Source organism: Leiobunum rupestre, chromosome 2 (genome assembly GCF_980474605.1).
Source record: "Leiobunum rupestre chromosome 2, qqLeiRupe1.1.hap1, whole genome shotgun sequence".
Lineage (NCBI taxonomy): Eukaryota > Metazoa > Arthropoda > Arachnida > Opiliones > Sclerosomatidae > Leiobunum > Leiobunum rupestre.
Window position 1 is genome coordinate 32,251,776 of NC_143385.1, and position 18,582 is coordinate 32,270,357.

The following is an 18,582-nucleotide window of genomic DNA, read 5'->3' on the forward strand; positions in this document are numbered from 1 at the left end:
GTTGGGTTGGGTCCTTTCGAACCCTCCCCTTGCTTAAGGCCGGGTTCTTTCGAACCCTTGCCCGGTTTTTGGTTTTTTTGTGTTTCCATTTTGGTCCCACGAGAAAAGAGGAAAGTAAAAAGTCACCGCCCTTAATCCTCTGTCCGGGCGGAAGGCTAAAATACAACGGGGTGTCGCCTGGTGCCCCGAGGGGATCGTTCACGATACCGTATTTACGCTTCCCCGGTACCACTCAGCCCTCAGCACGATACCTCACACCTTAGCTTAAGGAAGAAGCAGAGCCTTAGTTGGCCAGCATGAAGGGTTTCCCCTCCACCACGAAGAGGTACAAGGTTGCAGTTTATGGAAGGGAGTATATGAACCCATTACTCTCTAGATTAATTAGAGCAGCTGCTACGATGATTAGACAATATACAAGTCGTACGATTTTTGTCATTTTTCTTAAAACTTTAAATAGACATTTTTAAAACCGTTTGATATGAATAAAACTTTGCATTTTTCTTCGTGTCCCAACACACTATCTATATGTGACATTCCATAAAAATCCGAGATAGTCAGGTAAATGAGTGTTGATTTCACATGGAATACCCGAGTTAAAGAAAACCATTAATCTATTTAACCCCATATACCAATTTGATGCATTTGTTTTAGAATTAAGCATAAACATACCTTAATTTGGATAATACAAATAATTAGATGACAAACTGAGTGTGATCCAGATAAAAATAATTTCATGAAGGTTATAGGGTTACAAATAATTAGTATTTAGATTGACTTACCAACTACAAAACCACTAAACCAACAATTATTAGTTTGTGAGTTTCAAATATTTAGCGAATAGTAAATGAAACTTATTATATTGAATTGAAAGTTTAATTTAAAATTGATTAATTTACCAGATATAAATTTAACTTAATATAATTTAAACCATTATATACTTTTCAATTAATAATTATCGCTAAATTTACAGTGAAATCAGCATTTTGTTAGGTCTTTGAACCTTAAAAATTAAACTTCGTAACAGTTGGTCTGTTAGATTTTGCAAGGGGCTCCATGGTTTTAGTTTTATGAAATGTTTAATCAGCATGGAAATTTTAAATGGGATGAGGCAGGGACAAATTAAACTATGGGTGTTGTATTTGAATTTAATTTCTTAGTAATTCAACCACTCTGCTGAAAAGGGAGCTATTTTATACTTACACAAGTTAATTTTCACATGAATAATTAAACTCTGGATACATACATTTAATCAGAAAATGAAACTCTTTATATCGTATTAAATTAAAAAGCTGTAACAATCACTCTCAACAACTAATTCATAGCTGTTTTACAAGTGTAAGTTGAAGATCACATGGGTTATTTAATTAGTTTATGGTTAATAAGAGTCCACACCGAAACTACCTCAATAAATCAAATTTCCAGTAATGTAAATTTATGTTTAAAATATTGAAACATTTAATAAACATAAAAATATATTTAAAATAGTTTATGTTAATTTTATTATTAAAAATATAGTAAGTTATATATAAATTTATACATTTTATCAATAATTTTGACTTCTTATTCCCATTGGCAAGAACGTTAAGTAGCTGGTTCATGGTTGGTAATAATACTGTTGGTTACATAAGTTTTATGGTTGGCAAAATCCCATCTAAAAACCGGTAGACTACAGATGTAGGACTTCTAGCCAACCTCAACACTTTCTCAACTCCTAAACAGAAGTTCAATGTACTAGGGAAGGGTTAGCCTTAATTTTTATGTTTCACATTTGTAATGAAGTAGGGTAACAAAATATTGTTTGCCAAGTCAATAGTATTCTTAACATATTGCCTAATGTAAGTTTATAATCAATATCATCATTATCAGGCCAATAATTTTATCATAAATAATTTAACCAACATTACATTATCATTACAAAAAAGGGAAAAATTGATTGAATTAAAAGTTTATTGCTACATAGATGAATGAAATGTAACAAAAGATTATCTACAAACTTATGCAGAATATCTAAAAGTTCCATTCTTCGGTCCTATTTGTTTTATACACTGTGTAGGAGCAGACTGTTGAGATCATTTATTTTAGTACAGTTCATATTAATACAGAGTTAAAACGCCGAGCTATGCGCGTTTCTGTCTAAATACCATGTTATATTATAAATTCCAAGAAGCTCTTTAATGAAGTGTAAGTGTTTGTATAACTGTGTCATTCTGAAGGAGTTCAAATTAAATGAATGGACTTTACCTACCAAAAATATAATTAGAACTAAACATAGCATGCTACAATTTGTCATAATTTCAATAAATATGTATAATTCTTTAAATCATTGTTCAAAAGTTAAATTAAACACTAACCTCTTAAGTATAACAATTAAAACAACATGTGGTAAGTGACCAGGTCATTGGTTCCTATCAATATCATATTATACAATTTCATACTAAGAAAAACACAATTCTCAGTTCTCATATAAGTTAATGACAGACATTTTGTTCTTTGAGCGAGTGACTAAATGCTTTCAATGAAACGAGGAATATAAGGTAGTTGTTTAAAAATGTTCAGAGACTTTGGACAGCGATTCAGCATATCGGTACCTCTATAATTTCATTTTGAAAATTACACCGTCTGTGTCAGCATAAAGATATTGTCACATTAATTCCAAGATTGCCATTATCAGCAAATAATTGCGCAATGCTAGTATCAAACACAAGACAATCACTGTTCATGATTGCTGATTGTACACCTTCATGAATACTTCGAGGTGTTGCTTCCCATGTCAGTCTTCTACGATGGCAGCTAAGTTCCAGTCTAAAATACAAAGCGTACTGTTACAAAAAATATCAAAAATGAAAAAATAATTTTGTACCAGTAACTTATCATCTTAAATCTAAGGATCAATGACCGTCAAAAATAAACTATTAATACCAGCCAACCTCTAATATTATGAGATAACGTGTAGTTGGTACTGTTAAGATTTGTCAATTTGGAAAATTTCCGCCCTAAAACCAGAGACCAAAAACAAACAAGTTAATAACCTCTAAATTTAGAAAACACCCTCAAAAGGGGAGAAATGAACGAAGTTGGAAAACACCCCGCAAAAAGGGGAGAAATGAACGAAGTTGGAAAACACCCCGCAAAAAGGGGAGAAATGAACGAAGTTGGAAAACACCCCGCAAAAAGGGGAGAAATGAACGAAGTTGGAAAACACCCCGCAAAAAGGGGAGAAATGAACGAAGTTGGAAAACACCCCGCAAAAAGGGGAGAAATGAACGAAGTTGGAAAACACCCCGCAAAAAGGGGAAAAGGAACCCAATTTTAAAACAACCCCCCAAAAAGGAGAAAAGAACCAAATTGGAAAACACCCCGCAAAAAGGGGAAAAACTATCAAAGTTGGACAACACCACCCAAAAATTTTAAAAGGGTTTAAACAACACTATAGTTAGGGTCATAGCCAGGTGGCTGAGATATGACCCCACCAACTTTTTCCATAGTTGGTGAAATTAAAAACTTGTTAATTACCCGCCCCTTCCTTCGCCTCCCACCTTGACGCTTCAGCTAAGAATGTTTCCACCTCTCTAGTTGATCAATTTTCAAATTCCCTGACTTTTCCATGTTTTCTTAATACTGAGTCAACCCTGCTCTTGCTAAATCTAAAAACTTCAAAAAGAAAACTAGCTTGTTTGAAATTTGTGAAATTGATATTCATGCCACAAGTGCAACGTACTATTACTATTGAGGTTACAAAACCCCACACAATTCTTGCATATTAAGCAGTGTAAAAATGAATATTGCTCCTAAAATTACATTCTGAAATAAAATGCTGGACACATTACCTTCACTTGTGCACCTTTCTTTCAGTGAAAAAGAGCACGTGTAAAGAAAAATACGCGACTGAAAATGTGCCTTTACAGTGATTAAACAACAACCCTTTTTGTATAATGGTATTAAACGCGGATGTAGACAATATTCACACAATTGGAAAACTTCATACTTTTACCTATAAATAAAATTTTCTGCTTGTTTCCTCGATCCAATTAATTGAACTATGGCAAAGAACTGTTGATAACCGTCAAATTTTTCTTGTTTTTCCAAGACAAGCATGAAATGTTGACCAAAACAAGACTGCATCATCACCCAGTCAACTGCTCCTGGTAAATTGATGTCAGTGGCAAGAAAAACAATATCTTCACCTAAAATGCAGAAGTTCATAATCAGCTTAAGTCTGACTCTGGTTAGTTTATAACTGACCAACATGTTGAAAGGTTCTATGTGCACTTCAAAAGGTCTTGCATGACTTTATTTCAACCATAAATATCAAACTATATCATTACCCTCTATACCATCTGGGACTAGGACAGGCAGTACCTTTCATAGTTTTCAATTATCACAGCCATGTGTTGTTGACTCAATCCACAAAACGTTTCCATGTTTGCATGTTTTAGCCGGCCAAGAAAATTACTTTTAAATCGAATATAACCCCAGGTACTTGGCATGTAACACCAACGTTTGCAGCTCTGGCCGCTCTTGCCTTTGGCTTTAGAAATGTTTGGCACTAGTGTACAGAGCGAGGTACAGGGTAATTTTAAAAATATAAGTGGTCTTCCATAAAGATTGCTTTGCAGGTTATATTCCCTTTAATTCAGTAAAACAGTATGCACCCAATATTTTTAACAATTTTTGTTCTTGGTAATGAAACTAGCAGAATTTAAAAACGTTATGACAAAACAATATTTGACCAACATAATAAAGAAGCCCTACCCTCCTAGAGACTGAGGACAAAACTACCTAATGCAGTTTCATATTCATGGTTGAAATGAACACATTTACAGTTCTTGGTAATTGTAATTAATGAATAGAGAAGACTTATACCAGCTTTTGTGTAAAAATAATGAGTATCCCATATTACATACTCACATTTTCATTTGTGTCAAAAGAAGATTAATATTTGATTATAAGAAGCATGACATGTCAAACTAAAACTTACCTTGGAGCGTTGTGATAGTTTTATGGGAATGCATCAAATGTGGCATTACTTGTTCTAATGAACCTTGCCACTTGCAAGAAGCCCCAGGACATGGACAGGAATAAGGCCTAGTTATTAAAAGTAGACAATTAGCACTGGTTAAGAATTAATGATATAGCTTCAAGTGGAGTAACTTATGAATGTATGTGCCAAATTACATTTATCTCAATAGTGGTTACAATTTCATCTTTAGTGTAAATCATATAAAGATAAAATGTTTTAGCTGCAGAACCACTATAGTATCGTGTGTTATGTTCGTTTATATGGTAGAATATAGTGGCTAATATAAACCAATTTTTTTTCGAAATTTATTTTCTTAAAAATTTTAAGGCATGACTACCAACCAAACAAGCAACTGTTGGTATCCTATTCACAATGTTGCAATCATATTCGGTTAGTCAATTGCAACTTTAATACCACATTTAGTTTTCCAAATGAAAGCGGATTCACGTTATAAGAATATATTTTTAAGATATAATAACTATGTACCTGAACTCGCAAGTCTCTTCGTGTTCAGGTTTCTCAGTGTGTAAAAGTTGTGCACTACACCCAGATGAAGAATATTTACACGGAAACATAACAGTACTGGCAACTTTCTCCATAGCTAGATTTCGAATGTTACCTAAAAAGCACACGAAATATAAAACTCTTAACATTTGCTCTAAGACTTTAATTTCTGTCTACTATTAACATACAAATTAATAAGAATCAAAACATATATATTAAAAATATTTAGTACAATTCCTTGCTCAGATTTTCACCTCACAAAAATTTATAAATTGAGTTTCAAATAGTCAAAGATCTTTCAAATGATAAAGAAACCTCCAAAAACTGTCAGTTAACAAAAATAATTTTTTTTTAATAAACTTGTTGCTTACTAAGTCAGGAAAACCATATTTTTTTGAGCAATTGCAGATTTCATTGGTCATAACGGGTTAATTCAACGAGTCTTAAAACAATTATAAAACTATTCTACAGTATGTTGCTCAGATCATATTTATCACAAATGCTACAACATTTTCATAAATAAAGTTACGTGGATTTTGTTTTTAGGCAACAATCTAAGAGTAATTTCCCTATTAGACTGATTTGTTCATACGTCAATGAGACAGGACCTCCAAATTTCCATATGGTACTGACACGTTCAATGGAACATAAATTATATAAAATCATACCTATTGGCCCACGACAAGATGGGCAGCAAGTAAGCTTTTGTCGACATGTTGAGCAAACTAAATGTCCATTTTGGCATTGTAGAATAGGAGGAAGAACAAAGTCAAAACAAACTGGACATTCGAAGAGACTGGCCAAATCTGTTGTAGTTCCACTTGGCACAACTGAAGCCCCTGAAAGTGTTAGAAGTATTTTAGTAATATGTCATAACCAAGACTGCATCATTAAAATAAATAATAGGTTTTGACATTTATTGACCTTATGTTAAACCCTTTGAGTTAAAGAAATCTTAATAACATAGTCAACAAATTTTTACTTCACACTTTTTTGAAGAAACATTTAAAAAAAAAATATCAAGTAATGTCTTGTTGAGTTTGGTATCATGCATTAACTTGAAGTATGAAGGCGGTTATACTTTAAGAAAGCTTATTTTAGTAAGTTTAAGGCAAAAAAACTATGTAATTACCAGCTGTAAGATGACTACCTCTAGCTTTGACTCCAGCTGGAGGTTGTCGACTCATTTCTGAGTTTTCACAAACCACAACCCCTGTTGGCAATTCAATCACACCACCAGACTTCCTATAAGAAAAAGATATTAAGTGACAATTATCAATTCTGATTATCAAAATTTGCATTTCAATTTCTAAAAAGGGTTCAAATCACATTATGAAACAGGAAATTAAATTGTTTATAGCAGTGGTACATGATGATGATGATCAGCAGCAGCCATATTTGTTTGTAAACCAGATTAAGTTATTTATAATAGACGTCTGCCCAAGCTTTGTCAGTGTTGGCACCCTAGGTTATTTATTAATATATGAAGGACCTAGTTAAGGTTGTGATGATGGCATTCTAAGACTAAACTAAGTGCAGGTAAGGACGTGGTTAAGGCTTAATGGTTGTTTTATTGTTTGTCTAGCAACATTATCAAGCTACCTTTGGGGTTCTTTAATATTTTATCGGTTTCATTTTAATACTGTTTAACAGTTCTAATCACAAAGGTAGCAATAACATCACTGATTTCTACCATCTTGACCAAATTACGCTGCAGTAGTTTCAAAAATGTGAATATATCAGACAACTAGGGTTCCACCATGTGGTTCCAGGGTTTCTGCAGGATCATATTTAAAATAAATTTTTTTGTCCAGGCTTTACTTCCCCTAACTATTGGGGTTACGTTAATATTTGTTCAAAAAGAAAAGGGTTCTGCATTCTGCAGGGAATAAATGTTTTGAGAACCACTGGTTTAGGATGGTAAAACACTTGGAATTGACACAAAAATTCACTATACTGCAAAACAAATGGGTACTTTTAGATGTACCAACAATTATCGCATTAACGTATATTTAATTTCATAAATAGGCAAACACAAACACAACCCAACTTATTACTTAAATTTAGATAAGTTAGGCAAGTTTACCTTTTCAAATATTAAGTTAAAATGCGGGTGCACATTCACGTTTAGTTTTTTAGTAATGAAATTTAAACTAATTTAATAAAAATGGAATTATAGGATTTCATAGGACCATTTGACAATTATAGAATCACAGAGCCTTGCAATAAAAATGATTCCCGTAACTTTGCAGATTCAAGTCAGTTTTCAAAGGGAAAGATTATTGTGTTAAAACCGCATCACAGTTCAAAATTTACCATGTGCATTACTCTCCCTAACATTGTAAAATATAAAAATTCAACCAAAATTTTCCAAACATCAAGGCGATGTTTAATTATTTGTAACCCCAAATTTATCTCTGTAATACGTTAAAAAGTATTATGTATTTTTTCTTCCAAATCATATGTAGAAAAATCAGCAGCAGTCTGCAAAGGCACATGATTCAAGGGAATAACATTAATAAGGAGATCTATACTTATCATCAAGTTATTGTCTCAATATCCGAAGAACATCCATGTACCTTAATATCTTACACACACAGCAGCAGAAAATTAAAATGTTTCTTTTTCACAGTGTTCCAAATGCCAGGTGGAAAATTCCGGCTAGGACAAAAGTGAATTTAGTGGACAATCTGGCCAAAAGTGACCAATAAATATTTTTACCACAGAAATTTCCGATTTGGGCTACTTATGGCAAATATATATGCATAGGAATGGTCAGATTCTGATTAACATTAGAATAGTCTGTTAATTTTAATGGCATAATTAATTCTAATATTGTAAGTTCAGTGTAATTCCAATCACTTTTTTAAGCTTTGAAATGCAATTTTTCTTTATTAGCCACTATTTGCCACTGGTGGTTTAAGGAACACTGCTTATTCAATATCAAGAGAAAAACAAATACTAATATCAAATGCAACTTAAAAGTTACGCTACATATGGTCGAACCAACAAAACCCTGCTACAATAAAAATGGCCTTTAGAAATTATACACCAAACTTGCCTTGCGACGATTAAATTAACTATAATACCCTCATATTATGGTTTCTTGTTAAAATTAACAGAACTTAAAAGATAGGGAGTTACAAACAGTAACAAATGCCTTGTCATAGCTTAATACTGCAGATATTATATTAGGTTATTTAATTTTCATGCTACCTAAGGATCATTTTGGTGTAGGGTAAATAGGTATCATCTTCCCAAAGCCTTGGCAAGCTTGGTCAGTGTTTGGATGAAAGAGTTATTAGGCATGATTATATATCTTATGTCTCAAGTTCCATATCCACAACCAACTATTGAACCAACCAAAATTGCTACCAATGTGTAATAAAATTTAAGCTAAAATCTGCAGGTCTCATGCCACCACAAAGTATTTAGTATTTTAAAATTGTTAACTCCCTATTGAAAATCATACCATAAAAAACCAGACATACCTCTGCACTGCATTTCATTCGCATATACACATTTAATGAAATATGTATTGTATTTACTGGTAATCAATAAGCAGTAAAAATATACTTTCAATGAAACCAGTGTTAGTAAAAAATATAAATGATAAAGCAGTTGAAGTATTTTAACAGTTTGTATTTACCCATACTTTTATAACTGAAGTAAGAAACAGCTTCTTTCTTTCTGTTATCACAATATCCCTTTAGGAAACATGAAACAACATCTGGCACAAGTGATTTTAGTTAATTACTTTACTAAGACCTAGGTCATAATGTTTTTGATAAGTTGTGATAAGCCTTTGCTAAAATAATCATTGTCGAACAGCTACTTATACGAATATTATGGAACTAGTATTTTTACTTATCACAACTATAAATTTTATCTAAAAAAGTTATTATTAAATTTTTAATATGAGAAAGAAACTCTAACAAAGTCACTGGCCAAAGTTACTTTCGAGAGTATTGAATGACGAGTTACAACAATAACCACATAATGCAAACAACATAAAAAAGAAACAAAAAAAACCAATGCCTTATGGTACGTCATATTTTTTTTTTTCATTTCAAGCCACACAGATTTAGTAGTAGTATATATACTCGTTGGTTTTGACCATGCTTGTCCGAAGTTGTCTCATAGAAATCTAAACCTTGAACCTGCGTCATGGTGCAGCTCTGTTATTTGATGTAAGAGATCTCTTCTGTAAACCATAATTTGAATTTTTAAAGCTCTAAATCAGAATGCACTAGAGAGATCGAACATAGAAATCTCATATGAGATCGATGATGATTAATTTTGAAAATAAAGGCCTTGAACCTGACTGGTGCTGGGCTTGAGAGGATTGCGTCTTTAACATCGTTTCCAGCACGAGTAATTAGGTGTTTCCACTTAAAATCCGAGGAAGTAAGATAACTCATGGGTTCTGCGAGCCATGTCCACTCGAATAAAGTGCTCATTAAAGGCTGGAAAATAAATTTTTCAAATTATCTTCAGGGCTTACTATAAAAAAATGTGTTTTAATTATTTTAAAATTTGCATAGACTAATAAATAAGCTTCTGAGTATGATGTCCATTTTATCTATGGTTGCTTAGCTTACTAACGGCTGTTACTAAGCAACACAATGTATAAATGCACTACAATATTAAGTTATGTTAAAAGAGTTGGTTTTTTATAATGATAGTTCAAAACGTCTATTTAATTTTTATTAAGTCAACCAAGTCTCATATTTAATAACGGAATAAATTTTTAGTTAAAATATTTAGCCTTTTTATAATAGCTTTGTATCTGCTTTTCGTTACTAGGCAACGCACGCGGAAGGATAATATTTTGTTGCTTATGTACCACGGCCATGGCAACAGTTGCTGTGGTACCAAATGGATTTTAAAGAACGCCATAACTAGGCAACCATTGCCGACTGTCAAAACATTACTTTTTAAGGTAACCTACCGTTTAGTTCGTTATTACACCTTCTTTCAGATTTTTTGCAATGTCTTTATAGTCAATTTATGTTTAATAATATTGTTGTGCTTTTTTCGAAATTGTAAAAATAGTGCGCTGCACAGCACTTTCAATTGGGCCTTGGACTTAATGAAATTTAAAAGCTTCTCTACTACAAACTTTAAATCCACTATCTTTCGAACTGCATAACTGCTAAAGTTAACCTAAATCATACTTATAATTCTAATTTGGTGCTGTACTACTTGAGTTTCATCTCCAACAGATCAGTAATACCTGTATTCTTGGATTTTTTAATGCCACATAAGCCTAGCATTCCTCTAATTGTAGCTTATTATTAGCAATACATTTTGTAGGGATAGTTTCACTTAGGTTCTTTGTAAAGGTATTATATCCATTGGCATATTTTCAAAACCATACCCTATTTTTCCTACTAGTTACAATTGAAATCTATCCTTAATTTATTTTGCACCCAAGCATGTCTTATGGTGTTTTAAGATAAATTAAATGTGACTATCCTGTGTATGTACCTCCTAATATGTAATGTAATATATGTATTCTAGCTGGCCCTTTTAGGCCATATTTTAATGTATTGATGATATTTATCATTATTTATGATAGTTTTGTCATAAAAACAAGTCCATGTGGATAGGGGAAATAGTGAAAAATTTCTATCTTATCTCCCCAAGTGTTTCAGAGCGCATTTTAAAGACTTTTTAAAGTCTTTCTTTAAAAATTTGTAACATAACATAAAACATATTATCTCAAACCTTGAGTGAAGTAACGTGAAATATGTGGTGGTAAATGGTATTTCAGTTTCAAAATGAGCTTATTTATGGTATTCCATTCAATAAAGGTGAAAGTTAAATAACTGAAGTTTTTGGAAATATAAAATTTTTTAAGTGGTATTTTCCCTAATGTGGATGGTCCAGTATTAGTGCCATTGTCATCCCCCACTCTTCTATGCCTGTGCTGCTCGCTTGACATTTGAGACAGGTTTGCTGTCTTGATGTGGGCCATTTGCCTCTCCTGCGTCCCTCTGTGGTTATTCCCTTTCTCTCATTGCTAATAGGCAGGAAGTCTTCAAGATATATCTACTTTGGAGTATAGGACAAATACCACTTAGATTATTGCGTGAAGGGCTTACCACCACCCTCCTGTGCATTGTAACCCGGCCACCTGAATTAATGGCTTTAAAAGTCGCTTGATGACTTATGCCTAAGGTGGTGCCTTGGGTATCAGCCTAGCTAATTATTATTATAACTACTAGCTAAATGTTGAACTTCTTTTGTAAAATTCCAACGTAATGAGTGGTTTTGAAACTCTAATTTGGTTTATTAAGTAGCTAAACTAAGAAGTACTATATATAAGTACAATATTTTATTGAAATTAGACTTTTTCGTAGCTTCCTTGTTTCAATTTATGAGCAAATTCATATCACCCTCACCTTTTCTTATCTTATGTATCAAAACTCAGTTTATGGTTATGTTTTTCACAATTCTTTAGTAAGACTTGGTTTTTGTAAGCTAATTTCCCTTGAAATTGATTTAAATGTGACAACTCTCATCTCTTCAAAACAACCTCTGATTTCAAAATTTTTATACTGCAGTTTTTACATAGCCATATTTTATTTATTTACACTCACATAGTCAGAGAGAATGTCCATTTTGAAATGATTTTGAGTATTTCTCCAAATCCACCTTATGCTCCTGATGCCTTTAAAAGCGTTTTCCATTGAAACAATTCCAAGAGAGACCTACCTGATTTTGTGTCCTACGTCATCGTTCTAGATCGGAGGTGTTCGGAGAGTCAATCTAAATTGCTCCCAATGAAATACAAATTATATATAAATAAAAAAATATATATATATATATATATATAAATGGTTTTTTAAATATCAGTATATATATATAAATATATATAGTTATATATATTTATATATATAATATTTATTTATATATATATTTATATATATATTTATTTATATAATTATATATATATATATATATATATATATATATATATATATATATATATATATATATATATATATATATAATTAATATATATATATATAATTAATATATATATATATAATTAATATATATATATATAATTAATATATATATATATAATTAATATATATATATATAATTAATATATATATATAATTAATATATATATATATATAATTAATATATATATATATAATTAATATATATATATATAATTAATATATATATATATAATTAATATATATATATATAATTATATATATATATATATATAATTATATAAATAAATATATATATAAATATATATATAAATAAATATTATATATATAAATATATATAACTATATATATTTATATATATACTGATATTTAAAAAACCATTTATATATATATATATATATATTTTTTTTTTATATATAATTTGTATTTCATTGGGAGCAATTTAGATTGACTCTCCGAACACCTCCGATCTAGAGCGATATATATATATATATCACTATTGGTGATTGACTAAGAATTTATTTGTTTTGTAGTAGCTGAGTGCAAGAAACTGGCCTGGGTTGTGATGGCAACCCAGCCCTTTGTGTCAGGTATGCCTTCATTAAACTCTGGGTGCAGCGTTCAGTCTACTCCAACATCACAACAGCAAAAACAAAATTCAAGTAGCCAAACAAGTAATGGAAAACATACTCAGGTAAACTAAATCTGTTAAAATGTTAATATTTCCTATTCTTTTTAAATTCTTTTGAGATCTACAAATCATAAGACAATGATTCCAATTTATGTTTATTAGTTAATTTTAGTGAGTAATTTTATTTAAAGTTAGAATTTTAACTTAAGTCTGTCATAATTCTGGTAGCCTACCATTTGTTGAGAAACTATTTGCAGATTTATAATTAATAGTATTAATCGCAAGTGTACAACCTAAAGTGATGTAGTAAATATAAATATTTCATAATCAAAATGGTGTTTTATGTACAGTTTGTTTGTAAAAGTTGAATTTTTACTATTGTGATCTGTAAGATCATTAGTCTTTCTAGTTTAGGCAATGCCCCTGTAGCACAAACGGGTCCGCCTGACATAGAAAATTCCTTCAAACGGCAAGGTCAACCAATTAGACTTTTTAGAGTCAACATGTCCTAGGGGTAAATATATGATCTTTTTCGAAAAAATAGAGTACAGAAAAGAAGTTATTTAAAAAATATTTCAATTGGTTTTATTAAATCGCAATGTTTCACAGTTTTGGGCGATTAATTGGCAAATAAAATGTCGGATATAAGTCTGTCTTTGGTCGACTTATAAATGTGTCATGCGTTTTTCAAATCACGACAGCTATTACAATTTAAGGTCAGCATTCCAATGATAAGACTTTTAGAGTCGGCAAGTGGTACAAAATGATAGGTCTCCATACCGACTTGAAAAGCGACCAAAAACGTACTTACGCGGAATTATCTCAAAAACGTTTAGGACTTTCGAGTCGGTATTTGGACCAGGACCGAAAAGCGACTTTTAGACCAAAGTTTGACCCTAAAGCGACTCTTTGTGCTACAGGGGTGCATGTTCTATTTCAGAAACTTTTAACTTTGAAATAACTATTCAAAACAAGGTGACTTGATTTTTGTAAGTGCATGCATGAGGGATCCGTAAACCCCCTGACGTTTGTACGGTGTGGTGAAAGTTTACATGATCCAGAGATGCAATCACTGATTTTCCCTGTAGTTGAGCATATTGGCACTGTGTTGCTGGGAAATCCTACTTACACGATCTTTCTAAGGGAACATATAACAGAAAGTTTGTGATATTTGAAAAAAAATTGGTTTCTTCTTTCACCTATAAAAAACTTATATGGAATATCACCAAAAACGTTATTAGCAAAAATTGATCAGAGATTTTAAATAGGGTAATTTCTTATGAGCCCTCTAAAAAGAAATAGGAGATCTCTTACCTTTGATTGTAAGTAAATATTTAGGTTTAAACATTGATTTTTACTAAAAATTTAGTTTAAAGTTTTTGTGTCAAATCAGTCAAATGTAAACCGAGGCTTATGCTATTTATGGTATTTTATCTATGCTTCAATTTATTTTCAGCAGAATGGACAAGGGGTCTCGAATACTACAACAACCAGCGCTGTCTCAACCGATTCTGTTTCAGCGCAAGTAACTGTTGTCGCTCATACTACTTCACAACAATCTCCACAGCACCAGGCAGCGCAGTCACAGCAGTCCCCTCAGTCAAATCAAAGTGTTGTGCAATCTACAGAAAGTCCTGGGGCAACAACTCAGTTTATAGCCGTTGCAGGTTATTGAATCTCTTATTAGTAATCCCAGAAGTGTATAATATATCTTAATAGATAAATATCCATCCACATCATAAAAATGAAATTTCGCATATAGGGAGTTTTCTGTGGTTGTGAATTTCCCTGCAAATGCAGAGGTGTACGCTACATCATGTTTGAGCATTCACCTCTTCTATTGTGACCTTTATGATAACTAACATTAACATTATTAAATAAAGGGACTCGCTCAATAAACAATAATTCCAAAGAAGAAGGAAGAACATACATAGCTTTACCAACGATATGGTTTTATGAACAAAATTTAACCCTTAATTTAACTTAGTCTAGTCTAGTCACCGAATTCCATACCTTAAACCAGGTCCTTTTATGTATTTATAAATGAGCCTAACCAGTGCTCAAAATGGACTTATTTATGCACTGGAATGTGTTTCCATTCAAAGCTTCCTATTATTCTGTAAAATGGGAGCTGTGCATTTAAAAATAATCTGTACGAACCAGAACGATATGAGGAAAAACTTTTTCGAAACAGATTGGCTTTCCGGTCCATTTCGAGCACTGAGCCTAACTATAATAATAAATCAGTTAAGCTGGTACTCGAGGAACCACAGAGACCTAAGTCAACTAGTGACTTGTGAAGTATGTGGCCGAGTTAAATTGTGTATAAGCCACACGAGCCAACAGCTCCCTACACTTATATTTTTATGAACAGGGGAAACTGAAGATCTCAGGTGAAAACCCCTTTAACCAGCAGGCAAGAGAACTTACAAACTCAATGCAGAACGAGAGTTGTTCCATGTTTTCACCCAGTACCACAAGCTGGGACCTAACCCGGCTCCTGTTGCTGCGAGGCGAGAGTGCTAACACTTAACCACCCCACTAGGGCACCACCACTGGAAACCTTGGGCACTAGGTCTATTACAGATTATTTAATCTGGCCCACAAACCAATATCGGGACTGACCATCATGCTACAGTATTACTACTTCTATAAATTAAAACATAGAGTGGCCTGTGTATGTGTTCCTGATAAAAAGTCAATATTTGATGTTTTTCAATCCACACCATTTTTCATCTGAAAATACTAGTGTAGGCCTGTCTGTTTCAATGGTATAAAGGTCATTCCACGTCAAATCGACAACTCATGTAACCATGGGTCGGCTGATTCAAATGAAATATAAACCACCTAAACAAGGGACACAATCATGGGAAAATTTTAATTTTTGGCGAAATCGATGCAGCGGTTGTGTAACTAGAGCCCTTCGAAAATAAGTCACTTTTTCAAACTCTTGAAGAGTTCATTTTCGCACCCTCAAACATATTGTATAATAAATTGATGAATATTTCGATGATTACTATGAAACTTTGGATTTTAGGGTAATGCATAGCGCTGATTTTGAATACATTGATGTTTGTTTTCTAAATCTTACCGTTTTATTATAGTAAGCTAAAACTTCGTGATTTTTAATCAATGGAGGGGGATCATCTTTGACGGCCAATTTCACTATGAGGGCAAACTTTGATTTTAAATTTTAGACATTCATAACAATTCGCTTAAAATTAGCTTTAATTTTTGGGCATTTTCACGTGTTTTGTTGTACTTATTTCCATCGTGTGTTCGCCGAACACAGTTTTGGTGTCCTAATGAATTCCACATGATATTCCCTTTTTTTATAACATCAATTACAGTTTTTGTTCATTTTCTCCGTGTTTTCTATTTTTGGGCCACTTTTTTCTGGTTGAGATTAAAAGTGTATACTTGATGCGTAAGGCTTGGTACTGTCATCTAGGTCGCGTTATAGATGGCCTATCGCTTTTTTTAGTATGGGGTTGGGGAGGCGCTGCGCGCCCCCAACGCTTGAGCGAAGTGAGTGCGCGGCGGCGTCAGGCGCCAATACAGGGAGTTTAGTAACGTCTTTTACGTGTTTTGGATATAATTATCTTCGTTGGAATGGGGCTGGGCCATGTCAAAAAAGTGGTGTTGACGGATACATGACGAAAATAGTTTTTAGAAAAACGTTACTAAACTCCCAAAATGATGCCTTTTTTAAAAGTTAGGGTTGATTAAAAAAGTTATCATTTGCGGCCGCAAAAAAATTGGTTTAATAATCTACGCGTCAAGTGCAACATTCTCCTCCACAAAAAAATACAAAAACACGGTAATTTCCTAAAATTACAAAATTTTTAAAATTAAGTTAATTAATTAAATTATCATTTGCGGCCCAAAAAAATAAGTTTCGTAATCTACGCGTCAAGTGCTACATTCTCCGCCACAAAAAAATACAAAAACACGGTTAATTCCCTAAAATTACTACATTTTTAAAATTAAGTTAATCAATTTAATTATCATTTGCGGCCCAAAAACAATAGTTTCATAATCTACGCGTCAAGTGCTACATTCTCCACCAAAAAAAATTAGAGAGGCCGCTGTAGTGCAATTTTGCCAAAATTTTGGTTTTAAGGGGGAAAACTACTGTGGCCATTGTCTACTTCCGTGCTATTTCAAGCTAAACTCTTTTAATATCGTATTTTAACTTAATAAAAAAAATATAATTTAATTATGTAATTGTCAAAAAAGAAACGTTCAGCTTGAACGGAAAAGAGGCTTTTACTGTATTCTTCCCCCTTAAGAAAAAGATCTTTTGTATGGGCTGGAAATGGTACAGTATTTACTGATCTTATCATTCGTTTTTGTAGAACTTTAAGTCTATTCATATTATACGTTGATGTGTTATCCCATATACCGAGACCATACATGTAGCACAATTTGGACGAAAAGAGCGCGTGGTCTTTCTATTAGTGTTTTCGGTGACAATAAATGTTTACATCGGTATATACAGCCACATATTTTTCTTAGAGTTGCATAATTTGTTAATATGAGAATTCCAATTCAAATGCTCATCAAATATAATTCCCAAATATTTATATTAATTTACTCAATTTATTTTTTGTTTATTAATATGTAGGTCTAGTGGTTATCTTTCCTATATTACTAAATATAACATATTCAGTTTTTGTTAAGTTTATTTTAAGTTATTTTTTTCCAGCCATATACTTATTTTATCTAATAATATAATAGTATTTTGGATCACAAAATTGGAGCATTTACCACCATGGAGTAATAGGGTATCGTCAGCATAAAGATATAGACCATCATTAATAATAGTGGATAAATCATTTATATACAAGTTGAGCAGTAAGGGCGATATAACTGACCCTGGGGGACGCCATTTTGAAGAAATTTTGTATCGGAAAGCTTAGAGCCAATTCTAGTTTGACATGGGGCAATTGACAACGTAATTACTGAAATAATGGGTAGCTTCTCCAATTTTGTAGTAAATAACAAACGTGTGTAGGGTACATTGTTAATTTTCCCAATGAAATCTTTGCACCACGTCTTCCACAAGAAACGAAAAATTATTACTAACTTTAGACCTAACATTTCGCCTATCAGAAATAGTTTAGACGTATGGTTTTATACATCAAAATAAAGCTTATATTAAGCGAATTTTTATGAATGTCTAAAATCGAAAATCAAAGTGTGCCCTCATAGCTAAATTGGCCGTTTTTTTTTCAACATCAGTGCTATGTATTATCCTAAAATCCAAAGTATCCTAGTTATCATCGAAATATTCTTCAATTTATGATAGAAAATGTTTGACAGTGCGAAAATGAACTATTAAAGAGTTTGAATAAGTGACTTATTTTCGAACGGCTCTAGTTACGCAACAGCTGCATAGATTTTGCCAAAAATTTAAATTTCCCCTTGATTGTGTCCCTAGTTTAGGTGGT

General features: G+C 32.3%; 2 protein-coding genes across 6 annotated transcripts in view; one reads left to right on the forward strand and one right to left on the reverse strand.

Moving 5' to 3' along the window:
* Nucleotides 1–1,929: 1,929 nt before the first annotated feature.
* Nucleotides 1,930–9,510, reverse strand: LOC149957346 (E3 ubiquitin-protein ligase SIAH1A-like). Of its 2 annotated transcripts, none has more exons than XM_090165526.1 (7): nt 9,180–9,510; nt 6,657–6,769; nt 6,193–6,363; nt 5,507–5,639; nt 4,979–5,085; nt 3,992–4,184; nt 1,930–2,802 (listed from the first exon to the last, which is right to left on the reverse strand). In XM_090165526.1, the coding sequence occupies exons 2-7, from the start codon at nt 6,709–6,711 to the stop codon at nt 2,625–2,627; spliced, it is 837 nt and encodes a 278-aa protein (XP_090021652.1). In that variant the 5' UTR covers nt 6,712–6,769; nt 9,180–9,510; the 3' UTR covers nt 1,930–2,624. The 2 variants fall into 2 exon arrangements, with proteins under 2 accessions (XP_090021652.1, XP_090021653.1); XM_090165527.1 differs by lacking the exon at nt 9,180–9,510 and adding an exon at nt 9,016–9,081.
* Nucleotides 9,511–10,360: 850 nt separating this feature from the next.
* Nucleotides 10,361–18,582, forward strand: part of LOC149957347 (DNA-binding protein RFX2-like) — a 32,126-nt gene continuing 23,904 nt past the window's right edge. For 3 of the 4 annotated variants that reach the window (XM_090165530.1, XM_090165528.1, XM_090165531.1), the window contains exons 1-3: nt 10,361–10,466; nt 13,032–13,192; nt 14,586–14,796. In XM_090165530.1, coding sequence (XP_090021656.1) covers nt 13,064–13,192; nt 14,586–14,796 — 340 coding nt within the window. In that variant the 5' untranslated portion in view covers nt 10,361–10,466; nt 13,032–13,063. The remainder of the gene's footprint in view (nt 10,467–13,031; nt 13,193–14,585; nt 14,797–18,582) is intronic. The other variant, XM_090165529.1, reaches the window with a different exon arrangement.